Genomic DNA, 14230 nt, shown 5'->3' with positions numbered 1-14230 from the left:
TGTAATAATTCTTTAGTATATTACTTGTGTGGTGTAGACGATAATTATTTAAGAATGTAATTATGTAAGAATGTTAACACTGATATAAGTGTGACCGTATATTACTTGTGTGGTGTAGAAGAGAATTATTTATGTGAAGATATTGCTTGCAAACCAATGATGGTAAGATGATGTCATGGGGTAGGACTGGATAAGTCTGACTTCTTCCTACTCCATTCAAGCATGTACTAGGTATAAGCAAATTGATATTGGATTAGCATTTGTTGGATATGTGTAAAATTATGTGTGTTGTCATATCAACTGTCTTTACATGCTTGAAAGAATAAATCAAATCAAATCAAATCAAATATCTGAAGAGCTGGGTGGAGCGTGGCAGGGCATAGCAGATCGTAGCAGAGCATCGTGGAGCAGGGAGAGGGAGTGCTGGGTGGAGCAGAGTGGGTTGATTCTGAGTTTCATGTTAGTGCTACCTTAAGTTACATATTGTAGTTTTAAGTTACTGCCACTGACCTGCACTGCCATATAACTAATGTTAAAGCTGCTCTGCCTAATTTCTTTGCAGCCTACTGGGTCCGGTGAGACTCAAAACAAACTGACACCATAACTCGCTCCTGACCCCTCTTCCTAGCCCCTGATAATGGGTCATGTCCCGTTTCCTGACAAGTTGTAAACTATAAATGCCTGATTGGAACAAACTTTACAAAATGCAGCCTCCAGTCAGAAGCTAGCATTAGCTGACTGACGAGTAACGTTAGTTAATGGTAATGTACATAGTCACACCTGTGCTTTTCCTGCTAAAAGTCTAAATATCTGCTATGGTCACACTGCTCTGTTCTGACCAACAGATTTTAGACCAACGAAAGAGACAAACCAAGCCTTTTGACTCATAGTTCTCTATGGCCTAAATCCATCTGCAACAAAAGCTTAAAATAAAAGCAAGATAATTAGTTGGATCAAACATTTACAACTGACATTATTACTAAGTAGGCTACAGCAACCTGTGGCCCTCCTTCCCACCAGGCACTTTGACTTGTCATGACAGAAACCTACAGGTGTTATTAATAGCACTGATGATGTTTCTGTTCTGTTCTAATGTCCCAGTAACATGTGACAGTGAGAGCACACACGCTACCAGGGCCCTGAAACTGAAGCAGCTAATCTTAATCAGCCATTATTCATTTTGTGATTTACATCAGTGCTTTTTCTTCAGTGACATGTCAAAATGTCTTTGTGAAAACTGAGTACTGGCATACCATTATTTCAATACAACTCCACCACAAACCATTTATACAACGAGCAATACCACAACAAACTGTATCATGACACCAATATCCATATCCACTGCGGTTAGTCCAGTGTATACATATCCTAATTTTGGGACTGAGTGGGTCAGCAGTCAGGATCTGAAATAGCTGGCAGGCCCTACTGCTCCAGCATCCCTAAGTGTCAAGAGCAGTAGTTTTTAATTAGTCTGGGTCCCAGGGTGACAGACTACATTTATCACTTGGGTCCCAAGCCTAAAATGTTTAAACACCCCTCATGTGTGGGGAGATAAAGTCAATGCAATGTCAAGTGTAGCCTATTTCTGATAGCCCTGCTCCAAACTACAGAGTGTTTTCCAATAAGTTTAGTGATGCTCATCTCACTTTTGTAATGAAACCATTTTCTATTGAGCAATTTTACAGCGATAGCCATAGTAAAATGCTAGCATAAAGTGAAGCTGCACTGGTTTGATTTATTTTATATTTTTTGCTTTTAAGGTCTGTAATGACACAGAACCGATGTTCATAGATGAAAGGGTAAAGGCAAGAGAAAAAATATGGTTCAGAAGGCATTTAAACAAACAGGTTTTTGTTCCTCTTGTGAGTAATTTGATGCTTACAGGTAAAGTTTGTACCCCAGGGGGTGAATAAGTTGCTTTCAAAATGAAATATTTACCAGAACTGGGGAGGAAAACAGTAAATAGCATCTAAAAGGAAAAGAACTGGAAGAACATTATACTGTATTTTAATTGATAATAATACAATTTGCACGCTAGCAGCTAGTTTTCTTAGGAGAACTTTATTTTTATTTATTTGTAAGCTGTATTTCTTTTTTTGTTTTAAAGAAGCTGCTACTTGAGCCAGAAAACACCTGAGCTGACACGTCCTCAAACTGAAAACACATAATTTTTAAAACTGTCCGTGCAAAGGCTCCCCAGTGATGGGCTCTTCCAAAACCATTAAACTGTATTCTCATCTGCCTTTGCTATAGTTAGAGTTCGATGGGTTTACTTGATTAGTAAAAGATACTGGTTAAAAGAAACCAACATGTCTGTGGACTTTGTTCAGATAGTTTTATAGCAACATGTTTCCTGGATTCCCAACACTAATCAAAATGAGTGATGCTGGTGTTTTTCTTGGGAAGGTTGGCTAAGCACACCGTTCAAAATACCTCTGTACATATCATTTTTCACCTTGCTGGGAGTTTTCAGCTCATTGAAAGTTGAATTTGTGAGTTGCACCCTGACATACACATCCTCTTCTACACAGGCTTATAATGACCTGACTTCGTTCCTGCCTGTCCCATTCTCCTCTCAGTCACCTTGATATCCACAGACTCTTTACAGGTTGGGTTAATCCTTTCTTGCTGACGTTCCCCTTGGATTTCGCTTGAAAGGGCTACCTGTTGTCTGTCTGTTTCCCAATTATAGTTTTCTCCTGAGTAAGCCTACATTAGGTGACTCATCAGGAACAGCTGTCTGCCAGAGCTGGCTGGAACACAGCGTGTTACTTCAGCATCAGTGTATATTTCAGGCTGAGAGGGAGGGGGAGCAAGGCCATAAACTTAATGGCTTGGTTCACTCAATAAAAGTGCGATTTGTATGACTTGGAAGCTGCTCAAAATGTAACATACTCAAAGAGTGGTGCTGCTGGGGTTTGTTCTTGTCAGGACTGAATTATGTAGAAAGAAAGCAGAGGAAAACAGTCTGGACGAGAACTTTGTAGGGCCTGTACTTCTTACAGAAACTGCTTTAGGGTTGGCATTACATGCTAAGAAATTAATGTGTGTAAGACATTAATTTGTGTATATAACAAAAGTGAGTACAGCCCTGGTCAATATCAATAAAATGTTCAGTAGCTACAAAATCCTGCCTATTTAAGATGACTGAATTTAGCTCAGGCCAAGAATAATGAAGCCAGTTCATTTGAAAAATGGCAGTGTTTGACAACTCTAATTCAAATTTCATATTTAAGAACCAACTGCAACAAAAGTGAGTTTTCTCAGTATTTTGGCTGCTGTCATTTTTGATGACAGAATTGATCCTCCAGGTGTGGATGACAGCAGTGTTGCACAAATCTGTGGACAGATGTTCTGCTGTTCTTCAGGTGATTTTTTTCAGGAGGAGGGGTTTTGTTGCTATAGCTTCAGCTTTAAAATACTCCAGAGATGTTCTGTTGGATCTAAGTCAGGTGATCACCAGGTCATAGAATCCTCTCGTGTGATGTTTGCAGTGTGTTTTTGATCATCGCCATGTTGGAGAATTCCTGTCCAGTCAAGCTTCCTGAGACTTCCTGAGACTCTTTTAATTCTGTATTTGGACATGCAAACGTGCATTCCATCTCTAAATATCATTCCCCAGTAGCTACTGATGCTCTTGTACCCTCTCAGATCTTTAGAGTCTCACAGTCTGGGTCAGCAGTTCCTACCATGTGGAGCCATGTTGCATTGGAAAACTGTGGTGTTGACACTTTCTTTTGAAACTGATTGTTCCACATAAGAGCAAATACCCTACAGTTCAGTGGCTCCAGTGGTGCAATCAGTCAGCGTGCAGTACTTATGAGACAGTAACATGCAGAGTGATGCTGAGGTTGTGAGTTTGAACCTCACCTGGAGCAGTGAAGTTTTAGAGGGATGCGACAGTGCGGTGGGTAGAGCAGTCATTTCCCAACCAGGAAGTTGAAGGTTTGAATCTCGGTGCTTGCAGTCCACATGTGGAAGTGTCCTTGGGCAAGACACTGAACCCCCATGTTGGTTAGAGCCATTGGTTGAGTTGGCGCCTCAGATGGCTACCTCAGTCCTGTACCGGAAACAAATTCCTTGTGTGTAACATACTTGGCCAATAAAGGTGATTATTATTATCCCTTATCAATACAGTTGTTGTAAGACAGTACAACTTGAATCATTAAACAGTTACTGCACAGAGCTGTACTCAATTTGTTGTACACTGTATATGCATATGTGCACCTATGTGTTTATGTCTCAGAAATGTTATGTTGTTAGTGTAGCAGACGAATATGCAGTGTGAACATTCTCAAAACCTTACAGTGCATATTATTTTATTTCGGGGGGTTAATGCCCACTTCTATTGTTGAGATCTCCATGTAATGCATTCAGTTCTTTGTTTCATGTCATATTGTTCAATATTTTTGCATAGATGTGTTGCCTTGAATGGCTTTGTTGGTCAGGAGCTTTTATTTTGAAGGCCATTGCCCCGTTATTTTGTTTCCTGTTTCTTCGCGGCCCTCCTCAGCTACTGTGGAAACCTGAGGAGAGATGTGAAGAGAGACCTGACAGATGGATGTACTGATTTAGTTGTGTTTCACACAGAGAATAAACGCTCCTGTGGATGGCAAACCCCTGTCTACGATTCGTCACTAAAGACACAACGCAGAGATTTAACTTGATGGCCGCGTAGAGATGAGACCAGCTACATTAGGTGTAGGCAGAGGTGAAGATGGCATCAGGCTCCTGTGTTAACTGAGTCTGTTTGCCCCTCCACTTTGTGGTGTTTGTTAGTAAAACATGATCCAGAACATTCGGGAAAACAGCCTGTTGGGACATTTTGCAACCATTTCAGAGTAAACTGACACTGAAAGGAAATAAAGTCACACTGTTCAGAGCTCCATAGAAAACAGGGTGAAACTGAAACATCTGTGAGATGTTTGAAAGGCAGACAGGGAAATGTTCAAAACCAACAGAATTAACCTAATTATTCTGACCACAAAGCCAATACAAACACTCAAGGCTATCATCTGACAGATTCATCATAAGGTGCTTTTTGTACATAAGTTTATGGAAGGGAATCCCCCACTTTTTCCACCGGGTTTTACATTCGCACAGAGACTCAAACTGCAGCTCACTGGTGTCCACATATAGTGCTCAGTGTTCACACTCTGCTTGTGTGAAGAATGACAGATGTCTGAAGGTAAGACATTCCTTTTATCAGCTATCAATAATGCTCTTAATCTTCACTGAACCTGCAAGACTGCACATTAAAGAAATTCCTGTCTAGATCTGCACAGACATTGATTCATCCTTGCATGTTTGACTGTTGTTCCAACCTGCTCAGTCTGGCTCTCCTGCCTGCTGAATGACATTTAGATGTTTAGAAATGGATATTTAAAAAAAAGATGCACTCTTTGCAGGCCTCTTGAGGTTACTCATGCTTCATGCATTCCTATTATTTACAACCCTTTTAAATGACTTCCAATCTGTCAGTTTAAAATATAAATGTCCTAATTATTTATTTCCATGCAAAGATAATAGGATTTGGCAAATATGTTTTGTTACTATTTTTTTATTTGTTCTTTAAAGCTACTATACCTGTTTTCTTTGCAGCCTAGAGGGTCTAGTGAGACTCAAAACAAACTGACACTGAAACTGCCCATCCCATCACGTCCTGTTTTCTAGCAACTATGGATGCCTGGTTGGGGAAAACTGTACAAAATGCAGCCTTCAGTCTGAAGCTAGATTTTGGTAAGCAACAGTAAATTTGTAACTGAGAGACACCGTGTCCTGTCCCACTATCACTGGGTTTATCAGACACTGTAGGAAATCTGAGTTAATGCATCTTTAAGAACTGAATTCAGTTTGAGTTCACAGCAAACCCCACTGTTATAATAATGGTCTTAAGACATTTTGACAGTGATTTGAAGTAAAATCTGTTTTTACACTGCTGTTGAAACAAAAGCAGTGACAGAGCAGTGATCTGCTTTCTCTGTCTGTCTCACTTCATGTTGGTATGCTTTCCTTTGGATCCCTCTGCATATCAATGACTTCATGTCAAAACAAGCCCCAAATCCCCCATTCTAGAGTGTGTGTGTGTGTGTGTGTGTGTCTGTGTGAGGGAGACTTTCAGGGGTTTGTGCTTATATCTGTGCAGTGAGAAAAAAAGGCAATTGTGTGTTTCTGCACTTCTGCAAGCCTGAATGATTATGCATAAACCTCGTTATATAGATTGAAGGTTGACGTCCAGTGTTTCTCTCTGGTCATATTCCTGAGAGAGAGAGATGTTGCTCAGGTGAGAAGAAGGCAAAAAAACAAGTATGTGACCATGCCTGTGTGCATGTCAGAGATGCAACTACCTGCTGTCATGGAGTGTCATGTATCACTAGATAATGTGCACATGTTAATGTCCTTAATCCCTTAAAGTGTTCTTTACTAAAAGCAAAATAATCTGACAGTGCAGTAAAATTATTTCAGCCTATTTTAAATGTAATGTCAAGTATTCCTATACAGTTATAAGTTACATTTTTACATAGTTCTTGTGCAACAACCCACCTCTTTCTGTCTTGTTTCAAGGTCCAACTGTTCCTCCTTAAAGGATATTTGAAATAAACTGGTACAAATTTAATAAAGCATTCTTATTTTTTCACATGTTTAAGAAAATTACGTTTAGGTTGTACTTGAGATAGTGTTTTTTTTTTTTCAGGTTAATGTATCCAACAGCATAGGTCTATAGAAATGTACAATTTTTCTCTGCCTCAACCAACTAGAGTATAATAGCATCAGTAAACAACAGTGATAATAATATCAAAGCAACCTTTCTTTCTGCATAATGAATAATTTTCTAATTCTACTTAAATAAACTATTTTTTTTTAAGCAGAGGGTCTGGGCGTTTCTTCCACCCCTGGCTGTTGTAGCTATCAGCTATTCCACTATGTGGCGCTGTGTAAAACAGGCTGAGCTACAAAACCACTTCCGGGACCAGCTTGGAAGACGGGAAGTTGCTTTCACTGACTCGGCCAAGGAAGAGCAAGATGTCGGCAGTAGACGTGGAGGATTTTATTCAGCAAAACAGAGCTGTGGCCGATCAGGTGGAAACGTTTCGGGGGTACTGGGAAAGTGACAAACACTGGCAGGCCAGGAAAGAGTTCATCTTGCGCAACATTAGCGAATACGATAATCAGCAGCTGGATCAGCTACTCTCTTTATCCATGGTCTGGGCCAACAACGTTTTCCTCGGGTGTCGGTGCGTATTCTTATGATGTTAACAATTCAATATCAACGCGTCTTTCATCACACAAATCTCTGTGGTTTATTTTTCTACGCTGGACGATATAAAACTATCCAGAGTTGTTAAAGCGTCCCCATTCCAGGATGTTTACTACTGCTGCTGAGCGCTTGACTTTAATGATGTCGTTTAAGTTTACCCTAGATATATTTACCAAACTTGTCAGTTAGTCCACACAACTGAATAATTTTGTCTGCTAAAAGGTAAGCATACTGTTTGCTTACGTTATTATCAAACTACTTATGATAAATAACTTACCTTTGTGTGGCTTTAATAAAATATTCTTCTTCGTGTCGTGCTCTCAACTTGTCACAAGCTCACTGCTGCCCCCTGTGTTACTGCACTGATAATATTTGTCTTAACTAATGGCAGGTATAGCACAGAGCTCCTGGCGAAAGTAACGGAAATGGCTGAAGGCATTGTGGTGGAGGATGCACCAGTCTTCAAGACAAGAGATGAGATTGTTAAGAAGCAACAGGTACGTCTATAGAAACACACAGGCATAGATGTGTTGGCAAAGAAAAGTCTTCAGGTGTTCTGCTCTTCTATCACAGGGTCGATGACTGGCTCCATTGTGCCATCTCTCTTGGTTGTACTGGATCAAGACCATTGGACTCGGCTGTTATGTCCACAGGCTGTGCTTGAAATGTTGTCAGACCACATTTCTTTGGTATTTTATGGTTTATGACAGATGTAATAACACCTAAACATTTTTTTATGAAAAGCTAACAGACTGGGTTGCTCAGATTTTTAACACATTAAATGTACAAACAAATGTTTTTTGGCAGTGTAGGAGCTTCACTGTTTGTCCATCTCTGATTGTTTTACCTTTGTTTACTCACTGTTTTAAGTGCAGTTTTTAAAAACAAATTCAGATGTAATATGACACTGGATCTTGTCCTAAATATCATGTACGAGGAGCAATAAGACTTGTTTTCTTCTCCTGGAATTGTATTTTGTCTTGTTTCCCTAAGGAATGGGTTGTAATTAAGCACTGTATCGGATACACTATGAGTAAACAGTTTAGGGACTAACTTTTTTCTTGCCATCAGGCTCACTAATTTTAAGCAAATAGTAATTAAAAGTAGAAAAAGCTGTGGGTCAGAAACTGGCTTCAAAAGAGGTAAAACTGGATATCACAACACAATTTACAGCAGATAAAAATGAAAACCTTTTACAGTGTCATTATTAGGCTGCATTTTCTAATATAACAAATTCTGATTATGAATCATTTAAGCTATAAACTAAACAAAATTGTACATGTTCTCATTTTTAAAGTTGTAGTGATTTTTGTAGCCTGAAGGAACATGTGATGACAACCACATGAAACACAACAGTTATATTTAACAGTACTGTCGATGTGGAAGGGTTGAACTTTATCTTCTAATTACTCACTGTTTCACCCAGCATAGTGAATGATGTGTTTTTGGAGCTATTGAAGGACCAAAATGGACAAACAGCAAAAATAATTTGACAAAACCTGTTTCAAAGTCTGAAAAATGTGTTTTATGTTTATACAGCATAGTGTTATAAGTATACATTTTTTAATTCACAAAATTTTATAACCTATTCCTTCTGCGTAGTAGGTGAAATAATTCACTTGCCACACTGTGACCTTTATTGTTTCAGGAGAAACTGTTTTATGACTCTCCTATTGGTTAATCAGTTGAAGCTGGGCAGGGTTAAGTCATAAATTTATACTCAAGTGCTCTTTTAAACTGGATATCACACACAAATCAGACAAATGCAGGCATGAAAACAACTTAAGCTTTTGGGAGAGCAGTTGACCTCACACTGTTAAACCAGGGTTTAAACTGCACGACTGTAGTCTTCTCTGCAGCAGGTGGCTCTGTCAATCCTCTAATCAACAGCAAAAATGTATCCACTGGGCAGCACTGCTTGCCTGGGGCCAGAAGCACTTACACTTCATTCAAGGCTGATGCATCACAGGTAACAAAGCATTTGTAAGTCATTTACTTTCATGGCAGATTAAATAAACTCTGAGCTGTCAGGAACAGCTGAAAACAAAACTAGTTTGTTGTGTTTACCCTCTATTCTCCAAGATGATCAACTATGACAATACATCTCATTAAAACAAACAGCAAAGAACATGATGCAGAAGTACATGCAACATTTCTTGTATCAAGGTCATGCCGATTCTTGTCTGTAACTTTCACAGACTTACTTTCTGTCATTCCAGCTCTGTTGGCCGTGAGTGAACCATGGTGAAAACAATATTCACTGTTCAAGGAAATCATAAAGTACAAGAACTGTGGAATTTCCTGGCTCGGGCTCCTAACGCTTAAAGAACAACACTGTGGGACAAATACAACTGTGACAAGACTAAAAAAAAAAATGTTGATTGAAAGGAATTTGGTGTTTCCCACATCAACCAACCCTGTTATCCGTACTTATCTTGTCCCATCTAAGTGTTAAGATTTACTTTAACATATTTCATTTACCCTGGAGCAGAAATGATTCAGGCTGGCTAAGCCAAGGAGTCATAATTCATCAGTGCCAGGGAGCCTTGGCACCGTTGCAGCCTGTGACGTGTGTGAGTCCAAACCTACAGTATCCTAAAATAACAGCTATGCTGGAACAGATCAGGAATTGTTCTTTATCTGCTGCAGCTGAAGAATAACAATGATACTCACTCCGAGGAGGAGTTTTTCTGGGTTCTTCCATCTCTGTTAAAATGTGGTCATCAAACTGCCATTTCCAAACAGCCAAGCTGTGCACACCAGCAGAAGTTACAAAAAAAGAAAATGTTCAAAGAAAATCTGTAAAACGCAAACACTAACAGCATCAATCCAACCAAACAACAGATATTTTACAGATTCTGTTAGCAATAACTTATTTCACATCATGCAATAACATAAGTAAAATTAAGGACAAGAAACAGATAGAAGGTGGATTTCCCTCCCTCATTTTCCTCAGGTGTTGGCAAGCAGGCTAATGTCCATTCTGGTTGGTTGGTTCTCTGGATCTTTTTTTTCAGGGTGGCACTTGAGTTCTTCTGATATAGTTGCTGTTTTATTTCTTGATGAGGTAACAATGAGAGGCTGAAGTAGCAGGATGATGAAGAGAGGGTGATGGAAATGAAGGAGTAGGGAGTGAGAGAAGCTCAGACGTCCACCCAGCTCTGCTCCACGATGGCGGTCACCCTCTTCTCGTACTCCCTCTTGTTTTCTTGATAGAGCTGTGCGGCCTGACTGTTGGCTGGGCTGTTGGGGTTTGGCTCGTCCAGCAAAGACTGTGGAAAGTAAAAGTGTGACGAAAATATCCATTTGTCCTACAACTTACCATCATTAAATAAGCAGGACAGATTCTCCAATCACTTGGTCTACAAATGTGGATGGCATAAGGATTGATGTACAGTACGTTAGGTTGTCTCAGCTACTGTGAGCTGTTAGGAAAGAACTTTAGAACGAGTTCACATTAGAATGACATGTACCAAATTATAGCCAATACCCTGTGTACTGCAGTTCTTTTATACATGGCATTAATTTTAAGTGTACTTTGTGTAGTGGCAGTGAAAGCAACCAACCTGGATGGAGGTGAGTATGGACGACACATCATATGTGGGGCTCCAGCGATTCTGAAGGATGTCTAAACATATACTGCCATCAGCGTAAACTGGAAAACACACACAACACATTCAAGATGCAGCACCACAGCACAAATTGTCTCAGAGCAATCTCTACATTCAGTAAAGACAAAATGTTCATCATTTGTGGAAGAGAAGCTCTTTTAACAGATGGTGAAGATGACTCCAGGAGACCTTTATCATTTCTTAATGATGTCACACTGTGGACGACTACAAGTAACAAAAAGAGCAGATGGCCTGACAGAACTGGGAAAAACAACACAAACTACCCACAGCTCAAATTAAAGGCATGCAGCCCAATGAGCCTGCAACCCTCACACAAAAGGTGCACATCTGGACCTCTCTGATTTGACCTATTTTAATCCATTTCATTATGAACTGGGAAATAAGAAGAATGGGATGAAGGTGTTTGAATGAGGAGGACAAGAAGAAACCTTGAGATACTGGAGCCACAAACTGTGCAAAAGAAACAAGCCTGTTTTACTTCATATGATTATGAATAAAGTGAATAATAAAGCAGATCTTATTTACAAATGCGTGGTTTTAATCAGTGAAAATGAGTATGTCTGCAAGTGCGGCTGCAGCTGGAACACTTACCATTTGGGTGAAACATTCTGGAGACAAATCGAACCGTGGGAGGCTTGTTTGGGTACTCCTCTGAAAACTCTATCAGCAGCTTAAATGTTCCTACAGAGAGAAAATGAGAGGGTGTTGAGGGGTGCACACAAATAATTCGGTGAGAATACAGATATGAATAATAATAAAGGAGGTCAGAGAGAGCAAGAGAAACAACTGTGTTAAAAAAAACTGACACTGACTTGACAGGAAAAAGTAGCTACTCCTTCACTGAGGCAGAGACGACAGTTCTGCAGGCTGAAAGGAGGGAACTGACTCACAAAGGAAAACAATAAACCCAGAGTCAGCGCTTCTCACGCCTGACCCCAGTCATAATTACATGCAGAAAAGTGTGTGTATGTGCAAAGATGTGTGTTTCCTGTGCTTCAGGTTTGTTACCATCTGAGCACATCTAATGAATGTTCAGCTGCTCAGCTACTGGCATTTTTGTCAGCTATTTATTTAACGAAGCAATAAAATATAATTGGTTGACACAGGTCAATCCCCGAGAGGTCATATAAACACAGTAAGTAAACCGTAATATATTTTAAATACACATTTCTGCTGTTCAAGAATTTGGAGCAAGAGTAGGAAGAGTTTGGTCTAAGGCTGCATTCTCTGTCACAGTATTACAAACCTCTGCACATGTAAACATCTGATGAGCTTTCTAACTCATGGATCTGTGAGGCGACGTTCACATAACTTCCAATCTTCATGTTAGATCTGATCTTATTGCGTTACCTAAATAGTTTGAAAGCTATTCAAGAAAAATGTACTACAAATCTAAGTCATTTAAAACCCTTTGCAGAATTTTAAACACCCCAGATATCTCTATATTTTATCTCTATAATTTTTCAGAGAATATACGTTCATCAGTGCGGGGATATTCTGACTGACTTTGACTGCTTGTGTGTGTAGCCCATCATCACTTTCAGTCATTTGGCTTCCATATTTTCACAACACACTGTCCAGAGAGTTGTAACAGATGGATCTAATGATGCAACTCTACAACAGTAACAGTGCAGGGGGATGTTAAATCAACCCCTGAGCTTGGAAACGTGTGTTCCCACACAGGTAAAAGTAAACCACAATGGAAAACTTACCATCTTCAAATGGTGTTCCAACAGGCCTACAGAAGGCAGAGGGAGAGAGAAGAAGTCAATCATTTCCAAATTCCAAAAATCCCCTCTGTCACCACTAAGGACTCGGCTGGCAGATAACAGCACCGTTTATACTGCAAGGGCTTGCTCGGCACAGCCACCTGAGTGTTTACTTACTCAGCTCTTCACATTCACACTGTCAGTGTGACAGGACCGATAAAACAGCTGCTTTCAGACTGGACTGTTCTGGCAGTTTCACCTTGACTTTGATTGAACTAAGGAGCTATAAGTGAATCTAGTTCTATTTCAAACCCAGCTGTTATTCTTGGGTTTGTTTTAATTACACCTTTGTTACTGTTAAATCTCCTGTTATGGTTCAGTGTCAGGTATCAGCTCTGATATTTGAATACAATATCACTTTTACTTCTCATGCCTTTTTACACTACCTGTTCAAGCTGGGATTATCACACCAATTTTCTGCCATGCTGTTCTGTATAAAAGGAACTAAGCCAGCATGTGTGTGTGGGTGAACTGGTCAGTGCTGACCTCATTTATAGTAAAATTGACATTCATTCCACCTAGGCCTCTGTGGGGTAGAGGAGACTTGTGGGGTTGTGAGTGCAGGCGTGTGATGTTTTGATGAAGTGTTATTTCTGCGCCATCCTGCTGGGGATTTAAATGTTAATGTTGCTAAAAAGAAATAGAATCCATAACCATAATCATTAACATGCTGTACACTATGCACAAAAACCGAGTCTGAGCCGTGTTGTAAATGTGCAGGACGAGCAGAAGCACATCCCTGCTCTGTTCTTCTGCCACTGTTGATTTGAAAGCAACAATGTTACCAGCATGCTTCGTATGTCTGTGTGTTACATGCATGGTTCTATCCAACGCTGGACATCACGTTAAATGTCCTGCCTCTGATACTGGGACGCTAGTATCTGTGTATAAAGAACACAGATGCTGTACTATGCCAGCTTTTTAGGTTGAGTGTAAATATGCAAAGCCACCATAAGGAAGGATCAGTTTAACACTAGTACGTCACTATCTGTGTACAGGAGGCTTCAGATTAAAAAAAGTTCCTTCTTGCTTTATTCATGATTAAGTCTCCTTTCAATTACACTTTAAATTATGCACAGTAAACAGGTCTTAGAAAAGTAACTCTTCTGTCTCAGTTTTTATCTGTTCTTCTCTCTTGACTTCCTTCCCCATCAGTGGCTCTCAGCCCTTACTTCCATCAAACACCTGCTGAGCCTCTACCTGCTGATTTTCCAGACTGTTCTGTGCCACAATCAGGGTTGTAATCAGAAATTATTTTTAAAAAGCAAGAGGAGGAGGAGAACAAGAACGCGTCACGGTGTGTGTGTGTGTGTCTGTGTGTGGAATCTGTGCATCACAATCACAGAGGCACAGTAAATACAGCAGGGCGGAGTTGGATTTGGAGCATGACTCACCCAAAAATAACAGCATTCCAAAGCATGATGTTGTTCTCTGATGGTGCTCCGCTCACACCGGTGGGAGGATCTTCTTGAAGTCTGGGTAAGACATAAAGAAAGAGAAATGGTGAGAAGGAGATGTGGAAAACAAACAACAAGAAAGAGATGGATGGGACAAAAAAATGAGCAGCAAGC

At 40.0% G+C, this 14230-nt stretch overlaps 2 protein-coding genes across 3 annotated transcripts in view; one reads left to right on the top strand and one right to left on the bottom strand.

The window, feature by feature from the left end:
- The first annotated feature begins 6959 nt into the window (after positions 1 to 6959).
- Positions 6960 to 9633, top strand: cdkn2aipnl (CDKN2A interacting protein N-terminal like). The gene is made up of 3 exons (XM_020611980.1): positions 6960 to 7235; positions 7650 to 7755; positions 7832 to 9633. The coding sequence occupies exons 1-3, from the start codon at positions 7024 to 7026 to the stop codon at positions 7838 to 7840; spliced, it is 327 nt and encodes a 108-aa protein (XP_020467636.1). The 5' UTR covers positions 6960 to 7023; the 3' UTR covers positions 7841 to 9633.
- Positions 8100 to 14230, bottom strand: part of ube2b (ubiquitin-conjugating enzyme E2B (RAD6 homolog)) — a 9591-nt gene continuing 3460 nt past the window's right edge. For both annotated transcript variants that reach the window (XM_020611978.1, XM_020611979.1), the window contains exons 2-6: positions 14054 to 14134; positions 12603 to 12628; positions 11482 to 11571; positions 10825 to 10913; positions 8100 to 10530 (exon numbers count right to left, since the gene is read on the bottom strand). In XM_020611978.1, the coding sequence (XP_020467634.1) occupies positions 10402 to 10530; positions 10825 to 10913; positions 11482 to 11571; positions 12603 to 12628; positions 14054 to 14134 (415 nt within the window). In that variant the 3' untranslated portion in view covers positions 8100 to 10401. The remainder of the gene's footprint in view (positions 10531 to 10824; positions 10914 to 11481; positions 11572 to 12602; positions 12629 to 14053; positions 14135 to 14230) is intronic.

Source organism: Monopterus albus, unplaced genomic scaffold (genome assembly GCF_001952655.1).
Source record: "Monopterus albus unplaced genomic scaffold, M_albus_1.0 scaffold119.1, whole genome shotgun sequence".
Lineage (NCBI taxonomy): Eukaryota > Metazoa > Chordata > Actinopteri > Synbranchiformes > Synbranchidae > Monopterus > Monopterus albus.
Note: the sequence above shows the minus strand (reverse complement) of the source record. Positions and strands in the feature narration are given on the sequence as shown.

What these genes read in the sequence shown, in the direction of transcription:
- cdkn2aipnl (XM_020611980.1), top strand. Translation starts at nt 7,024, where the DNA reads ATGTCGGCAGTAGACGTGGAGGATTTTATTCAGCAAAACAGAGCTGTG. An exon ending in AACGTTTTCCTCGGGTGTCG is followed by an intron (nt 7,236 to 7,649) that starts GTGCGTATTCTT and finishes AACTAATGGCAG; the next exon opens with GTATAGCACAGAGCTCCTGG.